Raw genomic sequence first — 12,122 nt, forward strand, 5'->3', positions numbered from 1 at the left:
CCTCTTCTGTGAAGTCTCTAGTCCACCCAGTTGGAATTAACTTTTTGTTCCATGGCCTAAACTCCAGAATTCCTTGTCTTGAAGATGGAAGAGTATTGCACCACTTGTACATTCTCTTGTTTCTCATGTCACATTGGATAAGTTTCAAACCCTCAACATAGTATACAAGGGCTTCCTCGGTTTGGCCTCCTGTTACCTCTCCCACTTTGCTTTGAGCTATTCTTTCCTTTGCTTGCTCTATTCCAGACCACATCAGCCTCCTTATCTTCTTGGAATATGCCACATATTTTCCCATCTCAGAGCTTTTACACATGCTGTTTCTTCTGCTTGGAATGGGTTTTCAACAATTATTCACTTGGCTCACCTGGTCATTTGTTCTTATTCTTCAGTCGCACTTCAAAGGCCACTTCCTTTAAGAGGTTTTCTTGACCTATCCAAGCCTTGTGGATTAGGTTCCCTGTGTTCTCCTAGCTTTCTGTGATTCCTCCTTTCTTTTCATATTTACCTGTAATTATTTGTTCAATAGCTATTTTCCACCACACTGCAAGTGCCAAGAAGGTAGGCATCTTATGTGTCTTGCTCTCCTCTGTATCCCAAGTGCCTCGCACCATGCTTGATACTTAGAAAACTCTCAATATATATTTGTTGAGTGAATGAATCTAGTCCAACCTCATTGTAGATATGGCCCATAGAGGGAGAGGGTTTTACTCAAGGTCACACAGATAATCAGTGGCAGAGAATAGACTGTAGTCTGGGTCTCCTGACTTCAGGTGCGCTGCTCTTTTCCATACATTCACCTCCACTATAGTATTTGTTCTTTGTACATGCTTATGTATTAATTTGGATCCTGGACTACGCTGTAAATTCCTTGAGGGCAGGGACTACATTTTATACTTTTGTTGTCCCACATGGTAACTACTAGCTATGTGTGGTGATTGAACACTGGAAACATAGGTAGTCCATATTGTGGTGTACTGTAAATTTAAAACACACACCACATTTTAAAGAGTGTAAAATACCTCATTAAAACATTTTTACATTGTTTACTGGTTAAGATAACATACTGGATGCATTGGGTTAAATAAAATATACTATCAAATTACTTTCACCTATTTATATTTCAAATTTTTAATGTCGCTATTAGAAAATTTGTGGCTCACATTGTATTTCTGTTAGATGTATAATACGGCTCTGCTGTGTATTTATTTTTCCCCTTGGTGCCAACCATAGAGCTTTGCAGCCAGTAAGTGCTCAATACACCCTTGTTGAATAAAGTTGAGCTATAGTTGGTAGGTTAATTGCTGCCACATTTCTTGTCATTGTCACTGGGTTTGTGGGGAACCTCTCAATGAAACATCTATCCCCAAGCCCATGAGTACATGAAGTTCTTCAATCTTGGCCTGGAGGTGCCCTGTACATTGCATCAGCCTTTGTATTTCCTTTCAGAGGAAGCCCCAGTGCAATCATACACATAGCAATCACTAGGGATGAGGTGGAGTGTGTGGACACTGGCTTCTTGCACAGCAAGTGGCCTCAGCTTTGCAGTTGTCCCTGGGGCATTTTCTTGACAGGCTTCCTATAGGAAGTGGGGGTAGGTGAGCATGAAGTTGAACTCAATGTTGAGAGGGGCTTCTCAGTTCCTTCATGAAGGTGAGGTAAGCTAAGGAATGTGGGGATCTTGGGCTCTTTCATTTGCTTATGCACTGATGCATTCACTTATTCACCTCACAGTTCTGGGGCAACTATTTCATCCTTGGACCTGTGAAGAAAGGTAGGGATCAGACACAGTCCTATTTTTGGCAGTTCTTGGTCTTTTTGGAGAGACAGACACATAAATGCAGTGTGGAGAGGTTTCTGAGACTAGAGGCAGGCAAAGCCAGGAGCCATTAATTTTGTCAGGAAAGGGGTGGTCAGAGAAAGCTTTCTAGAGACAGTGAGCATCATTATTTTATCTCCCCATCTTTTAGAATCTAGCTAAAATCCTACTTTTCTATGAACCTTTCTAATCACCACCACTTCCTCACCCTCTGCCCTGGAAGAATCATGTCTTTCTTACCCACTCTTCTGATTTCACTTTGTACCTTCATCAAATCACTTGTCTCACACTGTAGAGATATATATTTCCTTAGGTGCATGCCTGAATCCCTCTCCCCTCTAGCCTGACAATCCTTCAGTATGATGTAGTGACTGATGCTCAGACAGGCTGTGCATGATTTTTCAAGGGCGTATAGTTAATGTTACAGAGGTTGGTCTATAACCCAGGGGCTATAACACAGGATCCAAGACACAGGGACTCAGACTCAAAATTCAGTGTTTTTTTCATTCCAGCACTGAGTGAATAAATGCATGTATCTACAGTGTGGGACTCCCGCACTGTCTGCCTGCTCCCCCTATCCAACTCTCTTCTCCCTCATCCTGCCTCATAAGCATGGTCAAGCCAAAGAGCATCCAAAATGGAAGAACTCTATGTCTTTTGGTTGGACAACAGACCTAAAGGAAAAGTCCCGTTTGTGCTGTTGCTGAAAATTGGTCCTTCCAAGCATGCTTTATGTTTGTGAGGTAAAGAGGAGCTCTGAGGAGCCCCATGCCATTTTCTCTAATTCAGACCTTTTGCATAGTAGGTATGATTTGTAGATCCTCCTGGTTCCTAATGCTTTTTTAATTCGGGTATAGTTGTTTTACAGTGTTGTGTTAGTTTCTACTGTACAGCGAAGTGAAGTAGAGTTCCCTGTGCTATAAAGCAGGTTCTTATTAGTTATCTATTTTATACATATTAGTGTATATATGTCAATCCCACCCTAATGTTTTTTTTTTCATGGATGTACTATGAAGCTCAAGTTGGCCACCATTAATTACTACTTTAATTGAAGGCATTGTTTCCAGAGGGCCCCTGTTAAAAAGCTAGGAGAGTACCTTAACTGATAAGTGAGAAAAAAACCCAAGTGGGTAGCTGAACTTAATCTCTAGGATATGAGTAGGGAGGAAGGGTCCCTCCCTAGAAAAGTGCCCACAGGACAACCCTGACTCTACCACAAGCTTTAGTCAGAAACCAAAATAAAAAGGAATTGAATCTTTCTAGAAGCCAGATCTGGGGAAACTGGTTTCAAGGACTAAGCCAATAAATTATTCTGGTAGAAGGAAGTTTTCTGCAGAGTAGTGTGAGTGTAAGTGAATTCCTATCCCAGGCTGTCCCCTAGAGTCTCTAGACTCTGCATACACAGGAAAGACCATAGTGAGAGAGGGGCAGGTATGGAAGGGGTTATAAAGGAACCAGGAAATGTTTGAGTTGGAGAGGCCACCAAGATCATCTAGTTCAGCCTCTGTTGGTTAAATGGGAAACTAAGACTAAGGGAGGGAACAGAGCTGACAGATCTGGGAGTAGGACACCAAACTCCTGGCTCCCAGGATGTGGTCTTTTCTCTTGAACCCGAATTTATATGACTGTATGTAGCTTAGATAGATTATTCACCGAGGCTTGAGTACTGTCAAGGGTCCTATTTCTTCTATGTAGACTAAGGACTGAGACTTGGGCACTGCAATCATTGAAGGTGATCCTGTAAGTATACCCTGAAAGCATTGCAAGAACTGCCTCTCCCGTCTGCCATATCATCAGGATTTATGATGTAGAGCACTGCATAATGGGAATCCAAAGTCTTCCTGGCTGTGAATGGGGACTGCCCAAGGATTGCAAACATAAGGCTCTAGGAAGTCATTCACTTTCTTCTCATAACTGTCATGTCCCTCATGAAGCCTAAAGGTCACAGTTGAACTTAAGTGTCTGGCACTATCTTTTCCTTCTCAAGGTCAACCACTTTCTTCATAACCAACATAGGAGAGTAGAAAAAGCCTAACATTTTAAGTCAGAAAGACCTGAGTACAAATTCTGCCTTCTCCATTTTTCCTAGTTTTGTGTCCTTAGACAAGCCACTTTACTTCCATGTGTCTCAGTTTCCTCACCTATAAATAGGAATAATGATAATACCATACTAGGTGGTTGTTGATTAAATGAGATAACACATGTAAAACACATAATAAATACTTTCATAGATGTGAATTTTCTTTTTTCTGTCTGTGAGCTCCCTGGATGCCAGAATGTGACCTGTGGGCAGAGCTGTGCTAGCAGGCCCAGCTTCATAGGCATGTGACCTGTAAATTTTCACAGGGCCTCATACTTAGAAGGACCCCAAACTTAGCTTAATGTTCTGCTGTTGCCATCTTGAATTTTTAATTTCTTTTTTACAAAGGGCCCTTCCTTTTCATTTCTCACTGGGCCCTGCTAATTATGTTTGTGTGCCAGGGGAGATAAAATGGGTGTTTCAGGACTAGGAGGCATTCTGACAGGGTGAGACAACACATGATTTGGAGTTGACAGAAATGGATTCAAATTCTAGATATACGACTAATTTTCTTTTTGATATCAGGCATTTCCTTTTATCCCTCAGGGGGTCAGTTTCTCAATTTTGACAATGGGGATTTTTATTTGATAATGTCTCAGTTTTGACATTCCAGGACTCCTTCAGTAAATCTGGGGAAACCTCCCTGTCCATAGGTCGAACCTAGGGCAGCCAGGGCTTTCTGCTCAGACTCTCTGCAGCTTGGGGAGTTAGTATCTGTTGGAGTTCAGCTGGCAGTGGGTGAGGACATGGCAGTGAGGACTGTTGCTTCAGTAGGAGACCCTTTCACAACGGCACTCTTTTGTCATTTTGCACCCAGATTTCCGTTGGCTAACCTCAGCCTTATCTTCCTCATTTCTGTTTCCTCTTGAAGACACCAAGGGCCCTTCAAAACATAGGACCTTCCTGCTCACAGCATAAAGCCCAGTTCCCTCTGGTCTCTGCAGGTTGACTCATCACCAGGGAACCTATGCCTCCTACAAGATGAAGGCACCACTCCAGTAACAGGTATAGTATCAACTTGTCCTCTCTGCTTGGATTCCCAAACTGGGGCAGTGTCCATGGCTACTAAATATGGCTTGGATCTGCTCATCCCATTCTCCTTGGACACTTCTAAGGAATTCTGGATCAAGGGTGGGGGAGAAGAAGTGTCCCATTGGTACCCTTCTCTCCTGGAGCCTATAATGATGAGAAAGGAGGATGACATTTCCTCTCCAAACAGGCTGTTTAGGGGACAGCCAAATGGAAGAGGAATGTTCTCTGGAACCAGGATCAGGATATTTGAATAGTGGTCCTGGTTTTGCCATTTACTCATTGTGTATCTTTGAACAAGTCCTTTCTCCATTCTAGGACTCATATTTTTGACCACTTCTGAAAAGAAGAGGAGGGGAAGGATTAGATGGACAGTGTCTAGAGACTCTTTTAGTTTTTATATCCCTTATTTTGATAGTTTTTAGCCCTCTGTTGAGAAAGGACATGAGAGTGATGCTGAGTAAATATCTCTGGGTAGGGTTGAGCAGAGGGTTGAACTATGCCTGAAAAAAAGTCCATACTGCTCCCAGTATGAAGGGGCCTAACTGGGTCAGTTGCAGAGCAGGTCTTACTGCTTGGTGTGTTAGCCCTCCCAGGGTAGACAGGGAGCAAATGATATTTTATGTAGTATAACAGACCAAGAGAAAACTTTCAGAGATCCTCAGTATCACTCCACGTAGATATCCATCTTTTCTTCCTATGGGTCTGGCCAACCTTCCTCAGCTGAACCTGCTTTCCTTATATACACTCTGTTGGAGAGGCATGGACTAAAACATCAAATGTGAAAATAAAACCAATATAATTTCAGCTCAGCCACTGCCTCTTTCCATTAATACTGGGGCAAAATGGTCTATAAGGCTCTTAAACTTCATGTACTAAGAAAGAATCTTTAACCTCCTCATACCTGTCTTCCTTTCTGATGAAGTCAGAAAGGGCATTCAGGAGGCTGTGGACATCTTCAGTTTATCCAGGTCTTCACACAGAAGCTGGTAGCCAGTAAGGATAATGATAGAAGAAAGGAATCAGTCCAGTTCTCTCTCTCCCACTACCCTGAACTCAAACTCTATTAATCAGCTTCCTTGATTGGCTTCCACTCACAGCTCCAGGGACTGAGCCAAGGTGCCTGTGAGCTCCTATATGAGAGGCTCTGGAAAGCTCACCAAACACTTTCCTGACAACTTTGCCAGGTAAGTCTTCTTGTCCCCATTTCCAGAGAAGACAACTGAAGCTCAAAGGGCAACTGAAGCCTAAAGGAAAACTTTCCCAAAGCCATGATTGGCTAATTAGTGCCCCAAGCAGCATTAGAATCCAAGTTTGTCTGATTCTTTCCACTATGCCATATCTGGTGACCAAGATTGTTGCTTTGGCTGAAAAAGCCACACTTCTGGGTGGCTTGGAATGGCTTGGGTAAGTAGAGAGGGAAATGAGGGGATGGAAAATATCATTTAGAGCTTTAGGTTTGAAGTCACTCTCAGATATCAAATTGGAGGAGCATGTCATCTGCTTACCAACATACATTTACCTGAAAGAGTTAAGTGGTTTTTTTTTCAATGCACTATGATATTTTGCTGAAAGACAAGTCCCTCTGCCTTGTCTTAGCTGGGATAAGGCTTTCTGGCCTCATAGGGTAGTTTTATGTTCCTCGGAATGTTTGCCTCTTTTCATGTCAGTATATAATATAAGCCAGCTACTTTCTCACAGATCAACTACCACATCTGGAAAAGGGAGAAATTTCACACGGACTACCTGGAATTTTTAGCAACAGTATCTGGGTATTGCCAAGTGAATTCTCTCAGAAATTCCAGGTCTGATCATGCTCCTGGCAGCTTCTTTATTCCTCTGATGGCTGTGGGTTGAATGATCCCAGTACCTCACTGCCAAGTCCACTGCCTATATTTTGCCTTCCTTTTTGATGTGTCTCCCTTTTCCCAGAGAGATATACAGAGCATGGAGGTAAAAAGACCAGTGAGGAAAACTGGAGGGCACAATAGGGTGACATAGGGCACAGACACAAACTGTGTACAACTTGTATGATCTTTAGCAACTCTTATCCTCAGTGTGAGCCTTCATTTCCTCATTTATAACATGAGTAGGTGAAACTAGATGAAGGTCCTTTTATAGCTGCCATTCTTGAGTCCTGATTTGTTAAGTGCATCACGTTAGGTAAGTCTGAGACCATAAGAAATTCCTGTTTCATTGTCCTGACCCTGTTAAGTCAGTGGTCAATGGCCCTTGCTTTCCTTGTAGTAGTTCAACCACCTTTTTATTTTTCCTTTGGAGCATTTGTTATGTATCAAATACTGACCTAAGGGCTTTACATACATTATTTCATGTCATTCTCACAATAACTTATTAGGTAAGTACTATACTTACGCCCATTTTGTGGATGTGGAAAACTAGAGCTCAAAGAGATGAAATGATTTATCCAAGATTTCTCAGCTACTCAGTGGAAGAGCCAGAATTCATGCCCATGCTTAAACTCAAAGCCTATGTCCATAGTCATAACACTGTGAGAACATAGACTGAGAGAGTTGGGAAGGTGGGACATGGACATTGACTCTGGGACCTGGTCCTTTCCTGAGGTCAGGGAGGCAGGACAATGACCAAATTGTACATTCTCTGCTGCATAGAGAATCTCATTGAAGCTCCAGATCCCTAGAAACGCCATAGCTATAGGACTCAGGCCTGAGGACCTCCCCAACTGAGCACTGGGGCTTCACCTGCAGTATCAAGTGGGCCTTTCTTACATACCCTAAGGATGCCTCTTCTGGTTAGAAGCTTTATTGCCTATTTTGTTCACTTCCTTATTCTGGTGCTTCAGCTAGTCCCTATAGCCTCTGCAGTTTCCCTGGTGCTCAGGGTGTGACTCCTTTCTCTTTCTTTCCCTCCAGGGCCATATCTCCCAGGAAGATCTTGCCTCCCCACTGAAGCCCATGGCCCAGCCTCCTGCAGTGCCACGCTCCGTGTATTTGACAAGCTGAGTTAGACACTCCGTGTAGTAGAGTGTCAGTTTGTCAAATACCCCAAGTGCGGCATATGCCTAGCACCTCCAGGCCAGGACAGTTGAAATACAGCTGATAGACTGACAGCTGGATGCAAGAACACACACCAAATACCAACTAAGCTCTCAGAAGTTATTTTCGGTGACTTTGAGGGAATTAAAGCATTGTACATGAGGGTGTTGGGGGGCGGGGAAATGAAGCAGCTCTGCTTATACACAGTGGGAGCCCTAGGTGGATACAATAGTCTTGAAAAGGCATATGGGCCCCAGGGATGGCAGTACTCCTTTATTCATTACTTTCTTCCTTCACATTCCCCTCCCAGAGTCCCCTAACAAGGACATCTGAATTCTCACACAAGCATCATCACAGGGCTTAGACACCCAGTTTCTGGACACTTAACCTTGGCTTCTAAACACACTTTGACCTTACCTATCTCTCTCCTTTTCTTCATGCTTTTTCTCCTCCTGGGAACACCTTCTTCATTTCTCTCTTCTTATCCAATTCTTTCCCATACTTCTTGGCCGAGCCAAAGTCCAGTCTCTCCAAGGCCTTTTGAAAGTCAACCTATACTCTTTCCTTCTTCTTTCTCAAAGCACTCCTTGCCTGGGTGCTTGTATGTACCCTTTTATCTCCTACTGCCAAATGGTACATCTTGAATTGTTAGTGGACTTTTACAGGGGATATTTTTGAATTCCCCACTAGATTGTGAGCTCCTAGAGAACAATACTCTTTCCTTAATTGCTGTCTCCCCATTCCATCCCTACTTCAGCCCCAGAACAGTACTCAGGTAAAAGAAAATACTTAATAACTGTTTATTGGTTGATAGGCTTTCCACTAGTCTATTAGTTTTGGGCCTTTGGGCCAAATGCTACCCAGGAATTTTGTAAGAAAACAATTAAACTTTGGTCACTGCAGTGCTATAGGGTGTGTGAGGTAATTGCCAACATGGAGGGTTTTTCGTCCTGAGAAATAGGGTTAAGAGTCAGAGAAGGAGGGCAAACATGTAAACTCAGAGGGCAAGTAAGTTTGGGAATTACTTGGTAACAAAAAGTTATACAGATGCTTTATTGCAGGATTTTTCAGAGACTTTAATATTGTAATGTTCCATTGGAAATCTCCAAGAGAGGGCCATAGAATGAAGCAGTTCCCATGCTTATCTGATCATAGAAACGTTTTTCTGTGGGCCATTTCCTGGATCGAGTGTTCCATGGAACAAAATTTGAGAAATTGCCTTAGAGGAACTTCATATCTTTCCTCTCTTCTGGAGATCTTGTCTTTTTACTCTTCTACTTTTCTCCACCCAGCTACCTGCCTAAGACAGGTCCTGTTTTATTATACCATTTTTGTTTAGCCTATCCTGCATATTTGGGCTAGCCTTATACTTAGGACTTTCTCACTGGCTTGTCTTGCATGAAAAAGATTATCAGGTTTTAGGCAGAGATGATCTCTAGAAGTTTCCTGCTGCAATAAATATATGCTCCTAGGTCTGTAATTTTATCTTGTTTTATCTTGTGGCATTTAATAAACTTGCAGTATCAGTGTCAACCTGCATCATAGAAAAAGTTTAGAAGTTCACTTTCATTTTTTCCTACTCTGGAACAATTTACGTAGCAACAACCAAAGGCTTATGGGTCCCAGGGATGGATGTGCTCCTTGATTCATTACTTTCATTCCTTCCTGTAAAGCGAAGGACTCTTTGTTCACTTTTATGTATGACTTTGACTTCTGTAATCAATTCATAGGGGAGCAGCTGCTGGCTAAACCTGAGCTGACCTTGGAATTGCATTGTAACCAAAAGTGGCACATGTCAGCTTCTATAAAGGGTGAAGAAGTTGATTTGACGTGCATTACCTGAGGGAAAGGAAACAGTGTTGAACTGACCCAGAACAGTTCCTCTCTGAGGACACTGATTTAAAGGTGTATTGTGTGTGCACATATACAGACAGATAAACACACACACACACACGCACACACACACTCACACTCCTAGTGCTTATTCCTGTTTGAGAAGAAAGACTTCCCTGCTCTGACCTCTACCCCACAGTGTAAGAAGGGGCCAAGAGATAAAGACCATCTATGAAGAGTACAACTACTCCAAAGATTTTAGGATTCTAGGAGGTGGAAATCCTTGAGGGTGATGCATTCATACTTTGGAGAAAGGAGGATCTCTTTATCTCCGCACCCACAGTCCACTTTTTTAGGTTTCCAATTGACCTGGGAAGATTCACCCAGGTGGAGCTGGCAGGATGATTAAAAAGGGAATAGAAGGCAGTTGAGTACTGTTTTACCAAATGTTCATTGTGTTCCAGTGAGCTCACTGCTGAAATGAGGTAAGGGTAGCATGGGTGGGAAGAAGGAAAAAACAAAAAAGCAAAGGTGCTATCCATACTCCCAGGGCCCCAACCATCTCAACTAGTCTCACTTTAATCACTCTTGGTAGGTCCTTGAGAGAGGACCAATATGACCAAAGTTGCTGTTATGTTTAGATATTCATTGAGCATCAGAAGAATACCAGAGCACTAGACTCACAGTACAGGAGCAGAACTGAACCCTGGCCTGTTACATGACAATCTCAATTAAAAGCTATCTGGCACTAGAGAAAGGGAAGTGATCCTAAACCTAACTGGTTCCCTGAGCTGCCAGAGCTGAGCCTCCCTCTGGTCATTCAGTGGTAAGAGGCCAAAGTTGACTGGTGTCTGGATGCATGATGACCAAGTCCTAGTGCTATAGGCACTTCCCTCTGATGTTTGGAGTGAAGCAATGGAAACTCCAGACAGGGATACCAGAAGGGCCTAAGGCATGATCCAGCAGCAGGTTTGCTTGAGGTGCATATGGTAACTTCTTAGGCAAAGCCATTCACTCTTAGCAACCCCAGTGTTGGCAAGGAAGACACTTTGGACTATCCAGGAATAAAGATAGCAGGGAAAGGGGCCATGCGGAATGCCAGGGATGAATAGGCAGTTATGTCAACAGACTTTGGCCCAGTAGGACATTTTTAGCAGCTGCTCTTGCCCTTGGTGACCAGAAGCTCATAATCTGGGGGAACCGTGTGCAGCAGGTGAGCATAGTCACCGTTGATCTGGGTGATGATCTGGTACTCCTGGCTCAGGCAAGGTTCATCAGAGTAGTCGTTGTCCAGTGTCTGGGAAGCTGGCTCTTCACTGGAGCAGCCACTTGTGAAGATGGCCACCCTCATGGTTTCACCAGAGTCACTGGCCTCCCCAGCATGCACCCTGTGGTCCAAGAGCCCACCATCCATGAGAAGAAACTTGAATCTGGTACCCTGGTTTCCCACTTTTCTGCCCCAATTCTTGCCAACTGACCCTCAGGCACTTGCCACCCAGGGATTCTGGGAATGGAGGGCTAGAGGACCTGAATTATTTTGTGTGTTCAATGGGCCAGGACAGTACCACAGAAGATGCTTCAGAGAGGGAAGAAAGTTGTGCCCTGACCCCGAAGGCCTCTGGGCTTAAGATTGGGCCTGTGCCAAACCCCATTTCCTCTATGCCAGTGACGAACAAAATCGAGGGCAAGGAATGGGTCAGAAGATAAAAGAAGAGAGGTTATCTTACCTGATCACTTCACAGACATGCTCTAGAAAAAAAGGAAGAATCAAGTCAGAAGTCTCCATGGGGAGTGAGTAAGAGCCAAGCATGAGTACTTCTCAAAAGGTAAGGGAAGGGGAGACAGAAAGGGGGATCTCAATATGTCTCAGCCTTCCAACAAATAGGAGCTGTTGGGAAGGTGAGTTGAAATACAGGGATGCAGATTTATCAGGGAAATGAAAAGGAAGCACACTTTATCACTGTCATCTTTGACATACTCTGACTCTGGACATTGGGCTGGAGCATTTGCTTGGTATGGTGGGGGGAGGGACACTGGAACTGGATCCACTCTCCACCCAGGAATCTTGCCAAAGATCCCCAGGGAGTCCTTGTGAGAAACTTGGCAGCAATCCAGAGCCCAGGTAAAAGGGTCTGAATTAGTCTGATGTCTGGGACTTTGGTTTGAGCCATTCCCAAATTCATTTATCCCCACCCTGCATCCAGGAAAGATCTTGAAATAAGTCACCATTGCCCCCTAGTGTCAGTGGAGGAGAAGTATCTACATTCCATGCAGGCTTAAAGGCTCTAACCTAGTACGAAGATAGATATCTCTTGGTACTGTCCTCTAGGAGCTTGTAATCTTTCGGAGA

The 12,122-nt window shown here is 43.6% G+C and overlaps 1 protein-coding gene and 1 long non-coding RNA gene across 8 annotated transcripts in view; one reads left to right on the forward strand and one right to left on the reverse strand.

The window, feature by feature from the left end:
- Positions 1-1,631: 1,631 nt before the first annotated feature.
- LOC116747363 lies at positions 1,632-9,345 on the forward strand. Of its 5 annotated transcripts, none has more exons than XR_004347999.1 (4): positions 1,632-1,650; positions 4,768-4,901; positions 6,026-6,112; positions 7,817-9,345. It is a non-coding gene; the product is annotated as an uncharacterized LOC116747363 (long non-coding RNA). The 5 variants fall into 5 exon arrangements; XR_004348001.1 differs by having other exon boundaries at positions 1,636-1,650; positions 4,841-4,901; XR_004347998.1 differs by having other exon boundaries at positions 1,637-1,655.
- VSIG4 (V-set and immunoglobulin domain containing 4) overlaps positions 8,888-12,122 on the reverse strand; it is a 32,397-nt gene continuing 29,162 nt past the window's right edge. The window contains exons 6-7 of one of the 3 annotated variants that reach the window (XM_032619355.1): positions 11,500-11,521; positions 8,888-11,160 (exon numbers count right to left, since the gene is read on the reverse strand). In XM_032619355.1, coding sequence (XP_032475246.1) covers positions 10,923-11,160; positions 11,500-11,521 — 260 coding nt within the window. In that variant the 3' untranslated portion in view covers positions 8,888-10,922. The remainder of the gene's footprint in view (positions 11,161-11,499; positions 11,522-12,122) is intronic. The other 2 variants (XM_032619353.1, XM_032619354.1) reach the window with 2 other exon arrangements.

This window comes from Phocoena sinus, chromosome X (genome assembly GCF_008692025.1).
Source record: "Phocoena sinus isolate mPhoSin1 chromosome X, mPhoSin1.pri, whole genome shotgun sequence".
In the NCBI taxonomy this organism is placed as follows: domain Eukaryota; kingdom Metazoa; phylum Chordata; class Mammalia; order Artiodactyla; family Phocoenidae; genus Phocoena; species Phocoena sinus.